The 25,458-nt window shown below is 33.7% G+C and overlaps 2 protein-coding genes across 2 annotated transcripts in view; one reads left to right on the top strand and one right to left on the bottom strand.

Annotated features, from left to right (window-relative positions):
* Positions 1–305: 305 nt before the first annotated feature.
* Positions 306–21,187, bottom strand: LOC134685149 (uncharacterized). The gene is made up of 13 exons (XM_063544625.1): positions 20,910–21,187; positions 20,343–20,594; positions 18,091–18,209; positions 17,031–17,172; positions 16,389–16,499; positions 14,801–14,948; positions 14,272–14,394; positions 12,544–12,630; positions 12,093–12,181; positions 9,675–9,761; positions 7,835–7,892; positions 820–5,998; positions 306–390 (listed from the first exon to the last, which is right to left on the bottom strand). Exons 1-12 carry the CDS (start codon positions 21,078–21,080, stop codon positions 825–827), a joined length of 6,561 nt encoding a protein of 2,186 aa, XP_063400695.1. The 5' UTR covers positions 21,081–21,187; the 3' UTR covers positions 306–390; positions 820–824.
* Positions 21,188–22,453: 1,266 nt separating this feature from the next.
* The window catches only part of LOC134685150 (protein draper-like), a 15,144-nt gene continuing 12,139 nt past the window's right edge, over positions 22,454–25,458 (top strand). Inside the window, exon 1 of the mRNA XM_063544626.1 lies at positions 22,454–22,661. Within this exon, the coding sequence (XP_063400696.1) occupies positions 22,567–22,661 (95 nt within the window). The 5' untranslated portion in view covers positions 22,454–22,566. The remainder of the gene's footprint in view (positions 22,662–25,458) is intronic.

Consider the following 25,458-nt stretch of genomic DNA (forward strand, 5'->3'; position numbering starts at 1 on the left):
AAATATTGACACAATACAAATATTGATACACACTTTTGACATATGCAAATACATATATTCCTTCATGATTTACTTTTTGAAATATTTCAATTCGAGTAAAAACTTTCAAACGATAAGAGATGTTAAGTGTTTCTTAAATTATAGGCATAAAAATAATTCTTTGGAATGACCAATGCAATTAAAATTTTGTGAAATCATAATTTATATTTATTTGTAATCAATTTCTTGCCAATACAAACGCATAAAAAACCTATTTAAATATAATATGTGTGAACCTTATAGGGCAACTGAAATAACTTGGCTAATTGAAATTTTATTATTTATTCTCATGATTGACAACTTGATTCTTGAACGGCAATCTTCTTCCAATTCTGACACAGACTTTTCAAACTAAAATAAAGAAAAAATAAAATAAAATAACTACTATTACTGTAATTTATCAGTATAAATGTTTACCAAGTGATCATTTTCGAGTAGTTGATATGAGTAGCATATCTACATCAATCACTAGTCTGTTTACTTGGTTGTGAGTTCGAACCCCGCACCAAGCAGGTTGGATCGACTTCAAACCTAGATTAAAATGTTTGAAATATTTCCTTCCGATGGTTTTCCCTATGCACTATTGTTCCCTTAATCGACAAATATGTCAGCCATGAGATAGTCAATAGTGTTGAAAGTGGAGCTAAACACATAACTCAATCAATCATACTATGTTTATGAAACTGCTTTGTATAATCGATATTTTTAAAATTGTTTTGTTTGAATGTTAAATATGCATGACGATTTCATTTGTGAATAGTGTTCGGATAATATACTTACTTAAATTAATGAAACGGTTGGCGTTTACAGGACTGGTTTTCATCATCGTTTGAGGAACGCACAGATATCTTGGTTTTGTGGGATCCACAAAGAGATTTGACCTCCAACGTTTCTGTATGAACAGTTTTTGTGACTGGCTTCTGCATATCATTTGAAGGTATTTTTGTCGTAGTTGATATTTTATCTCCTACAGAAGAAGCTGAAGGTATTCGAATTTCGGGTGACGATTTCTTCGCGGCTGATTTCTTGTCAATGTTCAGACCCCTTTTTGCGTTAGTTGGTACGACTTTCTTCTTAACTTTTTCCATTGAAGAAACACATCTGTTTCTTTCTTTTTGTGTGGGTGGGACTGTAGTAGTTTGATGACTTTGTTCAGATACAGATCTCTGTTCAACTGGTTGTCTTCTATGTACTTTTGGGGATATCAGATTTGTTGCACGTTTAGGAGACTGCACTGCTATAATAGCGTTTGCTGAGCGTCGATTAGGGGTTTCTTGTCGCTCTGCAGCATGTTCACGTGAACTAGTTTTAAGTTGTTTAGTCACGCGTTCGTTGAGCACCGGACGTTTGGGATCTGCATGAGGAATTCGTACATGATGAGGTAATATTGGACGACTAGGAAATGGACTATCCTTTTGAACAGGAGTACTAGTTCGTGCATTGGAAACGACATGTCTGTTAATTGGTGATACGTTAGTAGAATTGGCATTCATGCGTATTCGCCTGCTGCTGTTTATATTTGCCACTGGAGTTGTCTTAACAGATTTCTGTGGAGTAACCATACACATTGGTTTTGATTTCCCTGTTTTTTCAAAAGAAGAGTAATTATTACTAGGAACTGACTGCATCATACCATATTCTTTGTTGTCAAGTGGTTTGTCTCTTATTTCACAATATGAATGCAATATTGGCACTGGTGTAGTCTTCAAAGGCGTATTTACTCTGTCACTTGACAGTGCAGATAAACGACATTTGGCTGCATTTGGATTGATATTGGCTTTCCTATCGTTTGGTTTGTTGGATTTGCTACTACCTTCAGAAGACAGAGATTTTATCGAACCCTGTTTCTTTCTACCGTCCTCATGTATGACAATATCATTGTCAGAGAATGAACTGGCAATGTTTGATAAGACATTTTTTACCAGCTTTGTAATGATCTCTGATGGAACGGATGTTACAGAAGCGTGCTGAATAATATCGTTCGTTTCCTTTGACCCATTGTGCATATCGGTCATACTTTGAACGACCATTTTCAACCTATCTTCGTCTATCACACCAGTTTGCAGTTCCGCTTTAACTTTTTCAAGAGTGGCCACGACAAAGTCCTCAACAGTTTTTTCATCACTAGCGGACGATTTAGAGATAGTTAGTGAATTGTCTTGTTCATTCAGAGTTGCCACTGGATAACGCTCAGAAAGGGCAGTTGCTAGCTCATGAACCTCTTTTTCAGATAATTTACCGCTTTCTACGTTCGACAAGGTTTTTGAAACTGCTTCGGTTAACAGCTCAACGACTTTTTCGCCAGGTATTTCACCAACAATTTCTTGCTTTGAGCCTCGAGTGCTCTGAACGTTTTCATCATACATCCTCAGCATGCGAGTTGTCATTTCGGCCATTTTCTGCAAACTCATGGTACGTCCATCCAGCAACATTGATTCGCTCACCCCACTTGGTATAACTAACAAATCAAGAGCCACTTCCGATTCTACAGAAGACTGAGATGCACCTCGTCGGACTGGGTCATTTGTTCTAAGCTTGTTGTTTTCTAATGTTTCAATGATCATATCAATTGTATTTTCTACAAAGTTGTCAATATTGTGATCCGAGTCCTTAGATCGTTCGGCGTCCTCCACTGTGGTCTGAATAATATCAGTGACTGCATTTCTCACATGTTTATTATTTGGATCTCCAAAATCTCTTTTTATATTTTGAAGAGTACCAATCACATATTGCTTAGTACCTTTGCCGTCAAAGTTGAAACTATTCATTGTCATTTGTTCTGCATCACTTTCACCAACGAAATCTCTGACTATGTTATGAAGAGCTTCAACTACTACAGCCTCAGCTTCTAGTGAAATAGTCGATGTACCTTTTATGGAGTCCGAGTTTGTAACAGCCAGTTTTTTGTTGTCTTCTTCTTTTTCTCTTATCGTTTCCGCCATATCCTTAAGTATATTGTTCATAACATCCATTACAAAAATAGAAGTTTGACTAGCATCGTTTGTTATTCCCTGTATGTCACGCATGTCAGCGTAAGACATTTGGTCCTGCATGTTTTCAACAATATCTTGTAAAGTTTCCAGAACGAAATCCTCTATTACGCCTGAAGATATCCTTTTCTGAGCGTTTTCGTACCCTTCTCCTGCTATATTACTTATCCTATCAACAGATCTATCCAGTCGCATGTTAGAAATAATGTTGTTCAAGGTTTCAAGAATGTGAGTTCCAATCTCATTAGAGGATATTCTGCATAGAAGATCGTTTTCAAAGCTTGCAAATGAAGGACCTCGTTGTCGATCTTTTTCTTCTGAACCTTCTGATTCTAGCTCAGTGTCTGAAGCTAGTGGCTTACCACTCAAAACAGTTCTTTCAACTCTGGTTAAAAGCTGTTGAACCAATCTATTGGCTACCATTGACGACGCTGTTTTCATTAACATTCCTGTATCTGAATGAGACATGTCTAGGGTAAGTCCTGCTGACTTCATCCTACTTTTTCTAACGTCACTTAAAACATCTGCTACTGTTATTTTAACGAAGTTTGATAAAACACCAACATTCATAGTCTGAAGAATACCACCAACCGCCAAAATATCATCGTGTGTGCCAACGTGTGATACAAAATGTCGGAGTATTCTCTTTAGGTAACTGGATGAGTTTCTGCTGCTGGTTATTTCTTCAAGAATACGATTTAGAGATTGATTTACTTCAGCATTTGTTTTTATATTGTCACAATTTTCTGTATCAACTGTTCTTAAAAACCTTATAACTTCGCTGGCATCGGTACTTTCTGTTACTTTAGACTGTAAATGTTTGATGATTGATGACACCAAATTTACGATATCATCTGGCATTTCTCCAATTTTCTTGCCACGTGATCGTTTGCTTTCTTCTGCAAATAATAGTAAATCATCTTCACTAAAGTGACCAGATCTTAAGTCCCTATCAATTTTGATGATAGTTTCTCTTATCAAAGATTCGGCAAGTTCTGAATCGGCTGATGTTGGTACCTCTCTTGGGAACATAACACTGTGGTCATACTGATATTTACGTAGAATAACTCGAAAAATTGCTCTCACTTCCTGCAGTGAAATCTTGTCTTCTCTTAATTTTGAAATAATATTACGCATAATTGTGTTTAAGGTTTCCTTTCTATCAAACTCCTCAGAAAATATCGAAACAGCAGAACTCGCCATGGAAACTAATGTCATTCTGTTCAACTTTCCTTCGTCGATCTCCTCCATAATTTGACCCAGTGCAGATCGTACGACATCCTCTGCTATCTTAGAGTCATTGGAAGCTGCCAGAGAGATTGTTGATGATGTTGACTGCAATATGCATAATGCTAATTCTTTCAACGCCTCTTTCTCAACATTTCCTTTTTCAAATTCGACCTGCAAAGACTCCAATAGATGTTCGATAAGATTATTTGCTACAGCTGTGCTTGTCAGTGAAGGCGTCCTCCTTTCCATACTTGAAGATCTGTCCGTCATTTTTTTCCCACAATAGATCAATTCTTGTCCGATCTCTTCAAGATCTTTTGAGTCAAGAAGACCAGCGTCTAAGTCTGCGAGAAGATATTTTATATGATTGGTCAAAACTGCGTGCTTATCTTCTCTTGAATCGATAATCCGCTGAACATTGGTCACCATATCAGCTACGTCAGACTCATTAAAATAACCTTTCTGCAAATTCGTGTAAACGACCTTCAATACATCTGTTACAAACATTGAGACATTGTGGGCAAATGGGATATCTTTTTCTTCAAGGTTTGTGTTTGATTCTCTCAAGACGTCGTTTATTGATGATGTTAGTGTCGTTGCTATCAGTGTTAGTTCATTGCTAGGGGCTCCAATTATCTTTGCTTTTGCTCGTTCAATTGCATCCTCTACAACCAATCTTGCTATTTCAGTTAACGGTCTACCTTCTTCGTCCAAGGTTGCAATAACATTATTTGCTATGCTAGACATCTGTGCTGTCGTTAGAGATTGTGCGGACATTGTTTTAGCCAGTTGTGTAAGTGTCTCTAATTCCTTCGTTTCTCCACTCAGTTCTGTAGTTATTCTATTAATCACAATATTAACAAGATCGCTTAAAGATTCTTGCGAAGATTCTTTAAATGACATATACGATGAAACGAAAGCATGTACAACACGATATAGTGATTCACCTTTTTGGTTTTCAAGGTCTTCTATAATCCTTTGTAAAATTGACTTAAAATTTGTATCTGTAGACTCATGTGTAACATTGGAGCTGACCTCAGCGTTCATTAAATTAAGCATGTCTTCAATCATCTCTTTGGATAGACGACCATTTTCAACATCATCTGCCAGTGTTTGTAGTGTTCTAATGATGAAGTCGTCTAGCATTGCATCATTGGTAGGAGATTCTACATGTAGATCTGCATCTTGAACAATGTCTTGTAAGGTATCTTCCACAAATTTATCGATTGCTTTGTCCATGGACTCTTCCATGTCGAAACTATCACTGCCAATGATAGACAGCGTTAACTTTGTCAGGTCTTCTTTGCTAAGTTGTCCTCTTTTCAAATCATCTAGCAACCTCTCTAAGGTAAACTTAACTAAATTGTCTGCGAGACCGGACACTTGATACTCGTTCAAATCGTTGACCTCAAGATCTTGCAGAACTGCAATTTCATAATCACGTTTCTCAACCATTTCCATACAATATGTTGTCAGTTGTACAATATCATCTTTCTTAAATTTGTCCTGACTTAAATCATCTAAAAGTCTCAACAAAAGACTCTCTGCCATTTTCATGTCTTCTTGTCTTCTGCGTTCTGCCTCCTTCGCTTCTTCTAATTTTATATTTTCCATTTTGTAAATTGATGGAACAGGTGTTACCTCGTGATCACCAGTTGGTTTATAAAAACTAGTTGTTAAGCTTTCATCACTTGTGTGTGGAATCACAGATAACCGTCCTCTAAAGGAGATCTGACCCTCTGAAAAACAAAATACAGAAGAGGTATTAAGCGTTCGTTTCTAGTGTGTGGAATCTCAGATAACCTTCCTCTAAAGGAGATCTGACCCTCTGAAAAGCAAAATACAGAAGAGGTATTTATTATGCTATAAGAAATTGTAACTGGGTCAATAACCCTATTGCACCTCAAAATGAGGAACTCAAAAGTTGTGCGAATGGACATATTTCTATTCTTTCGAAATGACTGGGCTTAACCATTTGTGGTGATTTGGAAAGTAGAGCTTTTAAATGTGTTCAAAGTATTAAATTTTCAAAGATCTTATTGTGTTAAATAAGTTTTTTTAGAGCTAGGAGCAGCATCAAGAAAGGATTTTAAAGAAAAAATTGTAACATCGATAAATTGTATCAATATAGCTTCTAAATAAGAGTTACCTTATCGCCGTAGCTCCACCAGTAGAGCACAGAACTACTAATAAAAGACGGTTTTGAAAAAAGGGTTCGAACCTCGCTAAGAACTTTTGCATTTTTTTTTGTGTTGTTTTATTAAATTTTAAAGTTTCTATCATATTTTTTTCGGATGTTTGCTTGATTCATAGAGTCATTCTGGTTCATTTTGACTATTCAGTTAGTTTACTAGTATATAATTTTACGTGTATCAAAGAAAAAATAATGTATCGCTTATTGTGTGCAATCCTATGACTGTCCATACTCTTGAATTACTTTCTATTCATGTGTTTACATTATTACATATATCCAAGGGACAACTGCCGTCAAACTGATGTAGGTGCCTGTACATAGCCAATAACACGAGAATTAATTCTATAGAAATTAAGCCTACATGTTGCGGGTGTAATATACACATAACTTAAAATAAGGCCATTGTATACAAGTTTCATAACAACAACAAACAATTCGTCGAAACCTTTTTTGAACATGGTATTATATGTAACAAATGCAGTCAACAACAATTTTGTCGCCAGATCACAAACTGTAAAGATACTAGCACTGAAATGTTTACCACCGTCTATACACGGGTACATAACTCATCATAAAAATAAAACAACATGACAGAACAAATCAATTACACTACAAATCGTGATTGTAGGTAAAACATCAAGAAGCTGTTGCATCTGTATCACAAAGAAGGGCCGATTTGTTAAAATTACAGAAAAGGCAATAAAACATGAAGAAGTAACACAGGGTGATCTATGACTAACTGATGTAAGATGTTCTCCGGTTAAAATATGTACATGTACATGTATTTTCTTGTCTTATCTTATAGACGATAAAACCTTAAAAGACCAGGACAAATACAGATATACATATTCAGAATGAGAAAATCACGATTTGAATTAGTTCGATATTATTTGGCTCCTTGACAAGTTACATGGTATGGCATCTTGCATAAAGGATGTTAATAATAAAATAAAATCAATATTAAAAAATCAATAGTCATGGCCTTGTTTTTGTAGGAATACCTGTTCAAGGTATGAAAATAGATGATGTGACGTATTTTTATGTACTATAATTAGCATCTATCGGGCTATTTAAAACATGATATACCTATCTTATCGAATGAATCAAATTGCCGGCAAATTGTCCCTACATCTTTCCATTTAAGTCGCAATGTGTTAGAGTAAACCACTATAAAACGAAACTATATTGAAGGGATTGTTTTTGAACGTCAAAAGTCAAATTGAAGCACATAAAGGACCAGAACATGTTTATGGGATATGAATATGAACCTTGCAATGTCTTAGACTAACACTAGATGGAAATCGAATTTGTCTGATTTTTTTTACTTTGGCTGAGTCCTGACAGTATCAATCTTACTATGCAGTTCTTAGCTTATACATACCTTCATGACCATCGTAATCTTCGTCATCTGGAAGTGGAAGCATTTCACTGTAGTGTTCCTGAATAACAAAACAATTGTTATTGAGGAACAACATCGATATATTATTTTAAATATTTGGTATAAAAACTAGTGCTATCAACGGTTAACCGGTTAATCGGTCGAACGACCGAATACCAAAAAGCTAACCGATTAACCGGACTTTTTTCAATTTCGATAGATTTGATATAAGTTTGTGTTGAAAATCAAATCATTAAATAGTTATGTTTTATTCAAAAACTGTCGTCATGGTAATTAGTTTGACAGGTCAATTGTCCAGTATATTGATTGCTAATATTGTTATTTCTAAAAACATAAAATTAATTAGAGTTCGGGGCCGGATCTTTAAGAATCATAATTAGTAAACATGTTTTTTAACAGCAACTTTAAATCAGTAACGAGATTTAATTTTACTTTTTAGTAATTACTTCATTATTTCGTTTTCGAACTTTTATTGTTTAAACCTACATTGAAATGTGCAACCTCCGTAGTGCAAGGATTAGTCTTACTTTAAATTCAAAAATTGTGAAATGCAAACAAATGTGAATGTACTCAATTTATACGTGAAAGAACGAGTAACATGCTTAAAGAAAAAAGCAACTACAGTGAAGAAACAGGTCGTACAGCATGTACAATGACCTATAGTAGTTAATTTCTGTGTCATTTTGGTCTCTTGTGAAGAATTGTCTCATTGGCAATCATACCGGAGACAACAAGAGTAAAGGAAAGAATAATCGGTTTCAGACATATGACATATATTTAATTCTACGAGATTAAGATTTTTTTTAATTTTTTTTTAATCTGAAGTTGGTACAAATGCTGTAGTTGATACAGTGCATTTGTTCATTAAAAGTCAAACTTCGCCAGGAATCCTCACAGACAAGCATTATAAGGCTAAAAGGAAAAACTTCAATTCTAAAAGCGTATTTATGACTTGAATGAAAGGTTGTCAAATTGACACTCATACCACATCTTATATCTATGTGTGAGGTTCTATTGATGATGCTTTCAAACACCAACTTAAATTACTGGTTAATCGGTGAATCGGTCGAACGATTATCCGAGTAACCGGTTAGCCAAACGTGTACGATTTGACAACACCAATAAAAACAATAGATCCCCGTAATGCAACACGTTTCTCTGGAATAACCCTGTACACAACCAATTTTCCACAACATGTATGTTTGCTTAGCGAATACAATATTTGATTGTTTAACATCAGACCATTTTAATTGAACGGATCTTTTTTTATCCTGCAATCAGCTAACTACTGTCGAAATACCAGGTATACAAATAAAGGTTTGATTTTTTCAAATAGTAAAACCGCAGAAACCATGAAACGTGTTTTCTGACATAAGAAAAAGCATGCAATACATAATTAATATGTGATCAGTACTGTTTAACTATTTTACTATTACTATGTTAACTTGGTTTATTCCTTGGGGCTCGTGTTGTTTATTCCTTGGTTTTCTATGTTGTGTCATGTGTACTATTGTTTTTCTGTTTGTCTTTTTCGTTTTTAGCAATGGCGTTGTCAGTTTGTTTAAGATTTATGAGTTTGACTGTCCCTTTGGTATCTTTTGTCCCTCTTTTACTAAGGACATGTGCGCATTTTCTTGTTTTCAAGGCCGGTCGAAATCCAAAAGTCACCAACAGACATTTGTAATAGACACCAATATCACTACTTGGTTTTGGTAACTGATATGTGAGGTATATTTTGTGACATTTTAACTCGCGAAAAGAACAGTTTTAGTTTACCCATGTGTTTTTTTCACCATAATTTTTGAGTAAATATGCATCTTACTTGTTTAACTGTATTGTATACATCCATAACAATTTCTCTAGCCTTTAATTGGAACTGTTCTTCTTCGTTGGCAGACGTGTCTTCAAACTTTTAAGAAATAAGAAAGTATAACCGTCCATCAACATGCCCCATTTACACTATTAATTTCCTGGCCCTTGATCAGTGCACCCCCAAACCCTATCTTATAAGTTGTAACATAAATTGGAAGTTTTCCTTTGATGTTTTTATGAAATAATTTGCTTAAAAAGTGTGGTGAGGGAAAACCATGGTATATTATATGCAAAATAATGTTGTACCATACTTTGCTAATTAAATATGCAACTCAACTAGAATTCAAAGGGGAAAAGGCGGAGCTTCAGCCATGGTATAACATATTCATGTTCATGTTATTCCATGGCTGAAGCTCCACCTTTTCAGTTTTAAATGTATCCGCCTCTTGAATATTTAGGAAACTGTTAAACATACTAAAAGGTCAAGATCTACATTTGTTTTCATTTCATAACAAAAAGCAAAAAATTATGTGTACCCAAATCTTAAGAAACCTTTTTCAAACTATATAGGATTGTTACGAATTCCCCTAATTTTGGAAACAATTACTTAATGTTTCTTCTTTAAGTTGTGAAAAAGTGAAAAAGTTGCAAAGATCCAATTAAATTTCGATTTAAAAAAGGGGGTAAATATCGGCCACAAATATCTGATTGCGATCAATTAGGGGAACGTTCACTATCTACGCTCCGCTACTGTTTAAATACATTTTTTTATCATCAAAATTAAATGTTTTAATAAATAAACGAATAATCGAATTAATAAAATAACGGAAGAAAGCAGTTTGTACGAAAACTAGAAATGTATAAATATGCATTTTTCAATGAGATGAAAATTCTGTAAAAATATGATTAATTTGTATGATACTTGAAAACAAAAAAAACCCAATTCTTACCGCCATTAGTATAATTATTTAATCCTTGTCCGACACTGGAATCCGATATTTTTGTTTACCTCAGTCTGATGACATTATGAAGTTACTTGCGCAAACAACCATACACGGGGCGGAAAAAGAAATAAAAATCGGAAAAATCTGACATTTTCCTTCCTTTTTGGCAAATTCAGGGGTTCTAGTACATGAAATACACAAAAGATCATACACGAGGCGCAAAAGTGACTTGCGCGAGCTTCTATTTCATTGGATAAAACTGTAACGTGATCAATTTCCAATATTAGTTGAAGGTCTTGAAGCTGTCAATCATTTTATTTATATTACAAATTTTATATACCATGTGTCTTACTCATTAACATATTTAAACAAACTCATCCTTCGGATTCGTTTGTTTAAATATGTTAACTCGTAAAAACCATGGTATATATAGTACTTATATGGTTCGCTACTGACCCCTACGGATCCATAGAGGGTTATTAAAATTCATAGGGGGTGAGGCACGCACGCTGGACTTTTCTGCTGCGTTTTGTTGAAAAAATAAACAATGAAACACAACAACATTAATAGATGACATCACCATTAACGCGTCATGAACCCCCTTTGAAATTTACTACCCCCCTCCGGTCCCAAAAGGGTTCACCACGTGACGCCGTTTAACCAATCATAACGTGATATTTTACCCGCGGTACGATAATATCACTTTAATACCAAATTAATTACCGTTAATTGTTGACCTGTTAATCTCGCTATGTAGCACAAATAATAACTTTAAGAATATCATTTTACATGGAATCAATGAATTTACATGGACCATATCTATATTTACGGGCTCTAAAAACAACATAAACGTACAAATTAAGATATGATGTCACATTTGTGATAAAAATTATAATCTACGGCCAATTTCCTATCGTAATCTTTCTATCCATATGAAATAGTTTCTTAAAGAAATTAAGTAATTTGTAGAAACAAAATCCCCGACTTCGTAATTTTCCACTTATTTATGCATACACATATTACGTTCGTTGAAACCTAAACCGACATCATAGACACGGCAAAAATATATAATGCCATGTTTGTGACGTTGATAATATGTTTCCTTAGAGTTTAACTATGAAGGCATTACATACAGGTTCGAGAAAGTATTACGTCGCCCACTTCAAATCTTATTTTGTCGATTTAAGAAACATACGTATTTCGAACAATTTAAAGAGTTGGGGATACAGAAACCAACCAAACAATGTCTTAAAACCCAACATTGTATTTGTATTCGACTAAAAGGAAAGGCTAGAACGTTAGAATTCCCTTGAATTAATGACTTTGCTAGCTGTGTTTTATACTTTCCATTTAAAATTCCCTTTTTGTATATCGGAACAACGATTTATTTCCTAATAAAAATTAGACGTGATATTTTGAATAATTCTCAGTATGACTACAACAAACATAGTGAATTGTTTGGCACCAACACATACAGATCATACCTCGTCTCCATATGTTGTCTCGTCAATGAAAATTGATATCTCATCATAAGCATCAGTCAGTATTTGTAAAAATCTTTCTGATCTCTTCTCTGAAAAAAAGAAAAACACAAAATTTGACATGTGAGTAATGTTTAGTTTGTGGATTGCTCATGACCATAACATTAAGTTTCTCAAAACTGAAAATTTACGAGCACAAACCGATACCGAATCAACCCTACAAACATCGCCATAATCAATTCTGTTCAAATGAAAACATGTGCACGCACCAAATGTGGCGGATTTGAACTTGTGTTTTAGCATTCAACTTTTGTTCACTTTACGGTGTTTAATAGAGATACATCCCTAACTTTTAATAAGACACTGAATGTAAAAAAAAAAATATTTGTCTCTAAAGTTTTTATTTTCAACATTTCTTTGTAAGCAGTGTCATCCTTATTGTCCTAAAGCGTACCTTTCAAGTTATACAACTCCATTCTTCTTAGACTTGATACAATACCCCACATGCTGAGGAACTGGGGTTTTCGACTTCGTCGTTTTGCTGAAATCAAGAAACTAGTAGTATAATCATAAATACTTTTGTGAATTTTTCAACAATAGGTTTTTGTTAGTTTCGTTCGTATCCTCATTCCGATATTAAACTTGTAAGAGATAGTTATTGCCTTAAAATTTACATCACAAACATCATCACAGCATCCAAAAATGATCTTTCAGAATATCAAAAATATTGTTGCTAAGCATTTCACCAGCCAGTTCGAACTAAATATGACCTATGTTTAACAAGTGAAGTGCAAGGACAAATCGAAATTATTGTACGGTTGAGACGTTGGATTAACAACAAACTTGATACCATTTATAAGTAGCAACATTCCAGCAGCACCTGCATACGGGGTATATATCTCCCAATTGATACAATATTCCCGTGCTTGCATTTCCTATCATGAATTTCTTGATAGATGGTTGCTGTTCACAAGGAAGCTATTAAACCAAGAGTTCCAAATGGTAAAGTTGAAATCATCCCTTCGTAAATTTTACGGACGCCATCACGAGTTGGTTGACCGTTATGGAATAACCGTTTCACAAATGATATCGGATATGTTCCTTACGTCGTAACTACAATCCCCTTCCCTTTCATGAATGTGACCTACCGCATTAGACTATTTACCAGATTTGTTATCACCTAAGCAACACGACGAGTGCCACATGTGGAGCAGGATCTGCTTACCCTTCCGGAGCACCTGAGGACACCCCTAGTTTTTGGTAGGGTTCGTGTTGTTTATTCTATAGTTTTCTATGTTATGTCATGTGTACTATTGTTTGTCTGTTTGTCTTTTTCATTTTTAGCCATGACGTTGTCATTTTATTTTAGATTTATGAGTTTGATTGTCCCTTTGGTATCTTTCGTCCCTCTTGTAATAGAGTGGCTATAACGTTCTTTAAGCTGTTTTTTACTCGGTCTTCTGTGTCCAACACCTAATTTTTCATATTTTGTTTTTTAGTTTACTTAACTAAACGGAACAAGAAATGGCGTTGAATGAACGACTAAGACAGATGGTGATATTCCCGCTCAAAATATTATATGGCTGCCACTGTAATTGTCCCAATCTGGAAATGAGCAGCTTAATGTAACTGTTTACATCATACTAAGGTCATCCTCAATAATTTTTGTGAATTTTCACTTTCCAAACTCCAATCCTTGATTATGAGTCGTAGTTATTTATTGTATTTTATTTCATTTTAAAAATGCTGTAAATTGCTCGCATTAATGTCATATAAACCGTTCACGAAACAAGAGACATGTAGACATAAGTTATGGCTTACAAAAGCATTATAATGGAACAGTTTTCCTGTGTTATTTTGTTTGTTTGCTTGTGATAGATTTGTGTTTCTTTTTTCTAACCACAGTATTAAATTAGACGCTCCGCGTCTTTAATACGAATCTTCTCCTGCTTTTTTTCAGAGATTTTACAATTGATAATTCACTTTGTAAATGCGACATTTTAAAACTAACATCGTGATACATGGAAGTTCTTTGGAGATGGACTGTTCTTTAACGTCGATTTACCATTCTAAACATTGAAAGTACAACCAATGACGTACCATAATTTTCCATTTGGGGTGTAAATACTGATATTATCCATAGTGAAATACTAGTATATAATGTATTAGACGAAACACTTACCATTACGCCGTGCCATACTCTTTATATCTGCGAGAGCTAATCTTTCTGCAAGACGCCGTGCGTGTTTTCTTTCAACGGCCTCTTGTTCCAGTTTCATTTTTTGTCTGATTTTTGCTAAACTATCTGTAAAATATAAAATATAAAACTAAAATTAAAAGATAATCGATGATGCAAGCTTATTTATAATATAACATGTTTTAAAATTTAACATATTTTAATGATGATTGCTAATCATTTGGAACAATAGTTAAAACTTTGCTTGTACATAGTTCCAATGAAAGTAAGACTTCAAAATGGATTTCAGTACAGATTCAATATTATACATAATTATCGTATTACCAAACCAGCAGCGCGTATAATATCTGCACGTCATTAAAGTAGCCCAATATCATTTTACTTACATTTTTGTACATAAATAAATCATATCAAAAGAAAAACAAATCCACTTATTGGTAAATCTTAACTTAACATTAAACAATTGATCTTCATCGTGCTTTAAGGTATGAAGACTTCGTATACATGTACATACCTTGCAGTTTTTGTCTTTGGATAGTCGCACGCCTTTCCCTTTCAGCAATACTTTTGTCTTTTTGTTCCTGAATGCGAACTAATGCATCAGCCTCTCTAGATAGCTTCTCTTCCTGACTTCTCTTTCTTGAATCCCATGAATCTTGTATCTAATCAAGAACATTTTTTTTTATTTATGTTTAATATTTTTTCAACTGCATTTATTTCATAATTATATCAGTTTCTAGAAGAATGTATCTATAAGTACAATACGATTCCATATCCTTAAAAAAAAAAGAACTCCATAAATAGTAACTGACAAATACCATGCCTAATTATGATAATCTGATTCAATTATACATAGGGCTATATTCCGTTTTATATGAGCAATTATAGACGCGGGGTAAACGTCAATTGAACAGCAACTAGATGACAAAAATATATAACTAAAAGGCAGATAGAAAAATAAGTATATTAATTTACCTGTATTTACCAGAGTTTAACAGTATTAAAATATTTTAATGCGTGCAAACATAATCAAAAGTTGCGCGCAAACGTAATGATTTTTTTTAGAGCAAATGTAATGGTAATGCAAACAAATGTAATGCACCAGATGTTCATGGTATATGACAAGCTCTAAATTGATAGGTGTCCATTTCATATGCAAAGCTCTGATTTTACCCTGGTCTCTACTAAAAACATCAAATACTCAAAATAATGAAAATCGTTAGACATGATATAAGACCCCTAACTTGTGTCAGTTACATGCCAAAAAAGGTCTAAAAAGTAAAATAGCAAAAATACTTAACTTCCAGGAAATTTCAAAACGCATATAAAGTCCGTAATTAAATGGCAAATCAAAAACTCAATCGCATCAAACACATCAAACAATTGGAAAACAGCTGTAATATTCCTGATAATGACTTGGTACAGAAATTTCCTTTGGGTTGATAATGGGGATTCGTCTTAGTTTTTTTAGCTAGCTAAACCTCTTACGTGTAAATCATCAATCATCCCATAGTATTCATATCATATGTGTGTATATTATCATAAGAAAATGTGGTATGATTGCCACTGAGACAACTCTCCATCCAAGTCCCAATTTGTAAAAGTAAACCACTATAGGTCTTCAACACTGAGTCTTGACTCACACTGAGAAGACAGATATAAAGGGACCACAAAATGACTAGTGTAAAACAGGAAAACCAAACGGTTTAATCTATAAAAAAAAAAGTGAAACACTTATGAACACCATCAACAAGCGACAAGCTCTGAACATCAGGTTCCTGACTTAGGACAGGTGCAAATAAAAGCAGCGGGTTTACAAGTTTTATTAGGCGCCTTACTTCACCTATCCTGAAACAATTGTGTGACATCACAATATAGAAAGAAAATATCCATTAAAAATGCTTATAAAGGTAAACAAATGAACATACACTGCAGGAATAAATTTTATTTAGGAAAAGGAAACTATGGTGAATTCAATGCTAAGATTTATAAAACTTTCTGATTAAGTGAGAACACATATCGTTAGTAAGATTGTTTGGTAGTGTAGTATTAAAAGACATTATCTATATCAATAAGCATATTCTATTTTAACAGTTAGCTACCTTTTGCCTCTGTTCCATCAGCTGTTTATGTTTGGCGTCTTGGAGTCGTTGCAGACGCTCTCGCTCCTGAGTTTTCCACCGTCTCATCAGCAGTTGGTTTCTTCTTTCAATCTATAAGAGAGAACGAGAGAGAGAAAATAAGTACATTGTAATATTAACAGAAAGAAATTTCTTTTATTGCATAAAGAATTTTAAAAAAAAACACCATTACACTGCATTCCAAAGTTGTTCCATTGTATAAAAAGGGAGAACATTTACTACATTGCATAAAAAGGGGAGGAAAGACTGTTATATTGTTAAAAAAAACACATGATTATTTTACATTGTATAGAAAAAAGAAAAGATCTTCATATTGTATAAAAAAGGGCGAAACATATTAAATTGCAACTGGGGTGGGGGCTAAGAACAATAGTTGTGTCCTGCACTTTTGTTTTTAAAGTTGTTATCTCTGTCCTGCATTTTTAGCAGTGGTGTTTTTGTGTCTGTAGCGGTGGTGTATGGTTGTGTGTTTTTCTAGTTGTTCTGGTGGTGTTTGTGTTTTTAAAACTGAATGTCACATGTGAATATGCCTATACCATTGAAGGTTTGATCAATCAACTTTGAGACTATCCCTAATGAAATAAACTGTATTAGATGACATACCATCTCCTTGTGTTGTTGGAGTGTGTGTTTCCTTTTCCTCTCGCGCTGTTTATTTCTAGCGTCTCTTATTGACCTTTCTCCGTCTAGTTCATCCAGCCTTTTCCTTTGTTTCGCTGATTTACTCTGATGCTCTCTTTTATATCTATATCGTAAAACAAATGATCAGTATAAGGTTGTTTCGGCATAAAATAAGTTATCTGGGCCATTAGAAAGCGGAACAGATCCTAACCATATGCATTGACTAAATGGCTTAATTCAAAAATGTATCATTATAGGATAACCACTATTTAGACATGAACATATGATATATTTAAGTAATGACTGAAATACTTTTTCTGTTTATGAAGAAATAACATAAAAAAGGTGTGGCACACAAAATAACCTGCGTTTTCAGTATTTAAGATTCTTAATTTATGTCTATCATGTCTTGTCTACCAGCTCATACTATGACTATGAGCTGATAGACAAGACACTGTCAGTTAATCAAAAGACGCCTTATACCCAAAATTAAATCATATACTAAGTATATATAAATTGCTCTATCCACTCGATGCTTTACTACATACACAAAAGTGATTAAGTATATGTAGTATGTATTACAAAAGGATAATATCCTATTAGTTTGTCTACGTTTTTGATTGATATATAAAAGCAACAAGTTGAGTGAACTTTGAAGTGTTTTTTTAAGGAATAAGACTGAAGTAGGTGGAAGTTGACAATGTTGTCATCACATATCAACGCCAATGTCTTAACGAACAATTAAAAACTATCGATGGGAGCCATAGGATATATTCATAAAATTCGTAAAGCAAGAGATTTAACATCTCATAGTGCAGCCAGCTAAAATGTCCAATGCACCAGTAGCTTGACCAAATATACACTTTTTAAACGGTTTTACAGTCTGGCATATTTTGGCCTGTGCGTTTGAACGCAAGTAAGTGCGTTTTCAATACTAATTTGATAAAACTTTGACTAAATCATTTATCTGAGAATGTCGGAGGAGACTGGCATGAAATAGAAGTTCCTTGTTGAAATTAATGTAATAACAAAATAAACTTACTTTTGACGTCGTATTTTGTTAAGTTCTTCCATTCGTTTTTGTACCATCTCTAGTCTTTTCTTTGTATAACTCCCTTGGAGATCATTCGAAGCACTTCTTCTTGAATCTGCCATACATTGCTTGGAAATATCAAAATTCATAACATTTATTCAAATCCTGGTAGAAAACAATCTGGTTTTTAATTAAGTTCTGTCAGAGACATATTATACAATTGTATTATATGTCTCTGGTTCTGTCAACCGTTTTTCTAAAAAATCGAAATATTGTCAAACTACTGATTTCTTATCAGCAAATCAATTGCCTTTTGTTAAAGTTTCTCTAGAAGACAGATATCAATAACGCTATGCCAGCTTTACTTGCACTATGAATGAACAAGTGATATATCAGACAGCAATACAGTGATGACCATGTTTATTCTGATTGGATATATCATGTAGAAAGAGAGTTCCATCCCGGTCGACCCATATTACAATACCTACCTATTCGTGCTATTTTATTGCTCGCAGTGAACATGTGTGAAATTGTTGCCACTGGACATATTTAGAAACAACAATCAATATCTGAATTTCTAAATGAATTTACCAATGAACTGCCACCTGTATGTAATTTAGAAAAGGCAAATGGAGAAATATTCAAAGTAGATGAAATCGGAATGAGAAGGTAAAAATATCTCCTTCGAAATGAGATCACCCCTTAGTCTCACTTCCGCTACGTAGTTGTAGGCGAGGCAAACGGGGTTTTAATTAATATTAAAATATTAATGTTATTTATGAATGTAATCGATCACAAACTTAGTCTATAGTTTTGTTGGTATGGGATATATTATATTTATGCATTTATTTTATTTTTTCTGTCCTATAGCTATGGTGTATAGTTTAATGCATGCTACTTTTTTTTTAGAAAAAAAATCTCAAAATAATGTGTGTGCAATAGTGAAAGAAAATATTGTAGTATTTTATAATAGGAGTTAAAACGTTGTATTCCCTCATTTAAAAGTTGTGTTTTGAGTTTCATATATAATAACCACAAAATAAAAAATTGCTTGTCCAAAAATTACAGATTGTTACTATTATAATATATTTTTTGTAAAGATAAGAAACAATTGTAGTGAATTAAATATTTTCATAGCTGAACCTATATCCAATATCCTTTTCTCTGTTCTGATTACATGAATAAACCGGAATTTACGACCGTAAAATCTAAGATTTACGTCATCATGTTATTTTACAGTGCAAGTACTATGGTATCATATTTTGTGAGTATATTAATTTAACCCCGCCGCAAGATTGCATTTTTGGACATTCATAAATTACATTTATTTAATAATAACTTTTGGACAAGCATTTTTTTTATTTTGTGGTTATTAAGAAGGGATATAGTTACGATACTGTTGTCAGGTCATTAAAGATTGCATATTTTGGCTTTAATATTGATTCACTTATAATAGGGTCTTAGCACCGGAACTAAACATGTTTATTTTAAAAAAAAGGTTGTTGGCATGACACGGGTTATGTTCTTCTCATATATTTTATGATAGTATGATACTAAACCACAGGCACTAAAAACAATTCCTATATACCTTATAGAAAGAAAAAAAATCTGAGACAAGTGCCTGTGTACTAAACCCCTTACGGGAGGGATTGTGCCTGAAATTCATATGATGAAGACATAATCTTTCAATCAGTTTAATTGAGGTCTGGAGCTGGCATGTCAGTTAACTGCTAGTAGTCTGTTGTTATTTATGTATTATTATCATTTTGTTTATTTTCTCTTGTTACATCTTCTGACATCGGACTCGGACTTCTCTTGAACTGAATTTTAATGTGAGTATTGTTATGCCTTTTCTACATTGGCTAGAGGTTTAGGGGGAGGGTTGAGATCTCACAAACATGTTAAACCCCGCCGCAATTTTGCGCCTGTCCCAAGTCAGGAGCCTCTGGCCTTTGTTAGTCTTGTATGATTTTTAATTTTATTTTCTTGTGTATAATTCGGAGTTTAGTTGACGTCCATTATCACTGTACTAATATTTATATTTTTAAGGGGCTAGATGAAGGACGCTTAAGGATGCGGGAGTTTCTCGCTACATTGAAGCCCATTGGTGGACTTCGGCTGTTGTCTGCTCTATGGTCGGGTTGTTGTCGCTTTGACACATTCCCCATTTCCTTTCTCAATTTTATTAATTCAACATAGAAAATATATCTATTTTTTAACAAAATTCCACCTAATAGAAATTTATAAAACTGTAGTAGTACCTTTTTCTGTTTCTCGTATGCCAATTCAAGAAGAAACATCTTTCGAAGGTATTGTCTATATTTGTTAAATTCTTTAAGGTCACACACCACTTTTCCGTCGTGTAGATATCCATTCCGCACCAAATGTCGCCTCGTCTGGGGAATATTAAAATGGTTGCGTAGATGTGGATCGTGCAACGGTTCATATTGACTGAATGCAACATAGCCGTATGGGTCAGTGAGGTCGAAGTCTGTTTGTGCCGTTTTATGTTTCTGTAAAAAAGAATATTATTTTCTGTTGAATTAAAACCTTTTCTCATGATCTTCTATGATATTTTGAAACTTGACCACAAAATTCATTTAAGCAACATTTCGCTTGATTTGTATATTTAAATCTAAGAAGTTAACCGTTTACATATACTGGCTGAAACATAACGTCATGATTATTTGTATATTTGAAAGAGAAAAAAAGACATCTTCATGTTGTTTTTTGCAGAGCTCGAAATCTTAAAAACTCCCTATGATGGACCTGTATGCTATATCTATATTGGAAACTTGTAATGTCAAAAGTAAAAATAGTATACTGACCGGTTCACATAAGCTAGTCGTGCACAATTTGAAAGACCCTTTTGGATTTGGATATACTGGTAATTTGGCATACAATGGCACCTCTGACCATAAAGGCAATCCATCACCTGCAGGCAAGCATTTCTCCTTCTCTGTGGTTTTTGGGCGCGGTTGTAGTGTTAAATGTTCCATTTTGTTACCTTGAGTTCGCAGAAAAGCAGCCGCCAGCCATATTTAATTTGTTTTGGCTGGTCTGTCGCTACGCATGAACGTTTGACGTTACAATTGTATCTATGACGTGATAAACGAAACTTCTTAACACATATTTCAACTTGTTCGTCTTTTCAATAAAATAATTCACTTATTCATTCAATTTTAAACCATTTTCACGGAAACGGGTAATAAAGCAATAAGAAATTCACGAAGCAGTTCCCCAATACCTAGTTAGATTAAAAGTGTTAACTGCATTAGCTATAGCTGGTTTCAATGTCAAAGAGCAAAAAAGGAAAAGGGAAATACATCAGCTGATTCTGTTTAATACTACTTTTGGTCGAGTGTAACGTAAATTTTAAATGAATGCAAGCGGATTCCAGTTAAATTATGAAATACAAAGGACTCACTGTTATAACAGCAAGTCAAAAGTATTGCATTAAGTTAAAAGAAAGGGAAAAAATTGGTCAACGCGGAAATAATTGATTTGTAAAAAATATGCAAAAAAAAAGTGGTAGTTGTCTTTCAGTGTTCTGTAGAGTACAGCTGAATACACCGCTGCTTCATTTTCAATTCTGGCTCAAATCACAGCGATTTCAGGAGTGTTCGGTAACTTGACATACAAGTTAAAAAATTAAACCTTATTAAGGTATCATAATAATATTTTATAAATAAAATGTCTGTCATCATTAAACAATGCCGCCGTTGTTAAGATATAACAAAAAGTTCTTTTGATTGATTGTAATCGGTTTAATTCAAAACTGAATTGATTTATACAACGTACAGTGTAGGTCAGTATAATTATTTTGTGGATTCCCAATCGGATGAAACGAACTAATTATAGAACTTGACATTTGCTGCTTCTCCGCTTATAGTTCGCTTCATTTTAGAGAAAGAAAGGTGAAAAATTGGAAAGTGAAACTTTTTTTTCAGTTAATTAAACGTTATAATTTCAGGTGCTAACATCTCTCCTCTGTTCATCTTTCTCTAATAAGTATATCGTTGAGTTTAAGTTGGTCTTTTAACCAGCAGTTACAAGAGCAAATGGTACCGGCTGCATGTATATATGATGTTTAATAAACAAATCATTGTCCCAGCTGATAATGTACACCTCGAGTTTGTATCATTCTGCTCACCGCAATCTTCTATTAAAATTCGTAATTTTCAATTAAGAATTAAACAGTTGATTATAGAATGGAAGATACGAAACCTATTTTTAATACAGGGAGATCAAAAGTCACTAGAAATCTTTAACCTTCTACACCTTCTACACAAAAGGTGTATACACAAAGTAAGATGACTTCCTGATTGAACTTTCTTTAAATAATTGAAGTATATCCTCGGATGTGTACCGGAGTGGTGTTATCCTTTGGATCACATTAAATGTAAAGGATGATAGTTTTGTTGTTGTGTCAATCCTGATTCATCTTAGTACATCACTACTTCCGTCTTCTATGATTTTAACACAATGTTTAGGTATTATGTGATAATTATTTGTTGTATTATTTCATCCTTACTTTCTGCCATCACTGGACCTGGAGAAGGAGTTTGTTCAAAACCAGTGTAAGTAGATAATTTTATACATAGTAAAACATTCAATAAATAAGATATACAGCCCGTCACAAATATTAAATTTAGACCAAACTAACTAGACAGTATACATCTGTATTGCCCGAGGATTGAAAAGATTAAACCGCAGTCTGGTATTATAAAATATTTGTTTGTTTTGTACATTTAGATGTCAACAAGTTTAACATTTACTTCGTAAATCTAAATTGACGCTCGAAACTGTAACTTTACATTTTAATTTTGAGTTCATAGTATGACATAAAAAAGTGTTATAAAAGTTGTAATGAAATTTTCAACATACCAACATCCAAAATTGTATCATATACAATGTTGAATAAAAAATAAATGTAAGAATATATGGTATAATTGCCAATGAGAAACTTCTCAGCGACGCCAGAGACCAAATTACGAATAAGGTTAGCGATTATAGGTCAACATATGGCCTTTAACAATGAGCAAACCAATACCACATATAACATGCTGTCAAAAACTAAGGACACACTGTTAACCAATTTAAACAAAAACCTATCGACATATAAGCTGCATGTTCAGTGTACAAAAGACTTATATATGATATACAGCAACAAACGACAACGACCGAATTACAGGTTTCAATCTTTGGACAAACACTCACATAATTGGGCTTTGACAAGTTTGCAGACGCACTAACTCTTCTCTAAACTGGGATAGTGGTGTAATAGCGCAAATAAAAGACAAACTTTCTAAAGATATCCCATTTCGAAATGTTCAAATCATTAAGGATTATAACGATGAATAAGCATAAGTTTCAATAAAAAAAGCACAGAAAGTTAAAAGGAAAATGAAATTCTAAAATTACTAACTTAAAATCTGCACCAGAAAACGATATTTTTTTGGACATCTTGAAAATGGCAATGATGTGATACACCCACTGGATACACCTCCTAGATCCGCCGCTATTTATATTTTACAAAATAATGACTAATCTTATACTAGTTTTTATAGAGAATATTATTTCCTTTCTTTAGTTTATAACCCTGTAAATTCGTTGGTTACATTAAAGTATGTTGGTTTATAATTGACACTGTGTCTTCGTGCCCGTTTTCAATGTACGATACACATTTCTTTACACATGTCTACAGGTTAGACTGACTAAGCTACAATTTACAATATCTTGTAATCGTTCATTTAAACTAAATAATTTAATACATGTATATACGTTTAACTGTTAAAACTGCTGGCCAATCTTTTAAATTAGTAATCGTCATCAGGTCAATCTAGGAATTTGTAAAATATCGATAAATGCTCCATTTTTTATCTGACATTTGATTAAATAAAGATAAAGACACATTTCAAGTTAATATAATAAATTAACATACAATTTAAAACCATAGCAACGAAAATATTTAAACAGACTGAGTGTTTACATTCGTTAAAAAAAGGTTCGCATCGTCATTTTTTCTCGCTTATTTTTTCACAATTATAGAATGGATGTTATCTAGATTTTGATAGGTTAACATGTGACCATATCCAAACATAAATGATAAACAAGCTTTTTAAAAGAAAGTCATACATTGATATCATAGTTTATAAATAAAAGAACCAAACAATGTGAAAAAAGGGTTTGCCTGCTTGTCAGTTTTCGAGATATAAGCCATTGAAAATTTTGCGGGAATTGATTATCTCTAGATTTTTCATGCATTTACCGGGCAATGGCACCTATTTTGTTTCAAAAACAACGTAAAACTAAAAACAAATTCTGTAAGATTTTCAAATATGATTCCGAATATCTGGCAAAACAGACACAGCGATATAAGATTCTAGATAAAATGCCCGGTTGTCAGAGCCTTTACTTTTTGCTTGATGTTCCATTAGATTATGACTGTTGTAATTTTGACAAATCAATACAATAAAACAAAAGATCAAATGTATCTCATACTCTTGAGTTCAAAACAGCCGCAGATTAACAAAAGGGACTCCACCTAAACATTTTTAAAAGTTATCGTCTCTTCAATATGAAAGTGGGGCGAAAGATATCAGAGGAACAGTCAAAATCATGGAACGAAAGTACCGATTATCAGGTCATCTGCAAGTTGATATCGTAAAATATCAGCTGCGAGACATGATATGAAGCTTTTTGTCGAGTGAGCGTAGCGAACGAGATCAAAAAGTCTTCATATAATGCCAAGCAGCTGATATTTTACAATATCAATATGCAGATAATCTGATAATCGATTTATCGGGCTATATTAGCGTGTTTCGGAAGTGTTTTCTTAGTTTCGCCTGCACACAAAAGATGACTTGATAAGTTCGGGTCAAAGTTATTAACGTCGGTTCAAACATTATGACGTCGCTGATAAGTCCGGGTCAAAGTTATTAAGGCCGGGTCAACGTATTTGACGTCACAACGACATGATACGGAATAATATTAAGAGCTGAACAGAATGATATAGACAGAGGGACGACCGATAAATAAACTTACAACGCCATGGCTAAAAATGAAAAAGACAAACCGATAAGTATTAGTACACAATAAACAACAAAGACAACTAAAGACTGAGCAACACGAACCCAACCAAACACTGGGGGTGATCTCAGACTAATTCATTACAAATCTGTTATATATTTAGTGCTTGAAGGACATTGGGAATTTTAAATAAGGGTATTGTATTCGAATAAAGCTCTTATATGCTTTGACAATACACACATTTATAGCTTAATTTACAAAACGATACATATATTATATTTACTAAGAACAGAAATACCTTTGTGCTCCGCAATTAAGAAGGGTTTAATCCTGGTTAACATCAAC

Source organism: Mytilus trossulus, chromosome 9, assembly GCF_036588685.1.
Source record: "Mytilus trossulus isolate FHL-02 chromosome 9, PNRI_Mtr1.1.1.hap1, whole genome shotgun sequence".
Classification (NCBI taxonomy): domain Eukaryota; kingdom Metazoa; phylum Mollusca; class Bivalvia; order Mytilida; family Mytilidae; genus Mytilus; species Mytilus trossulus.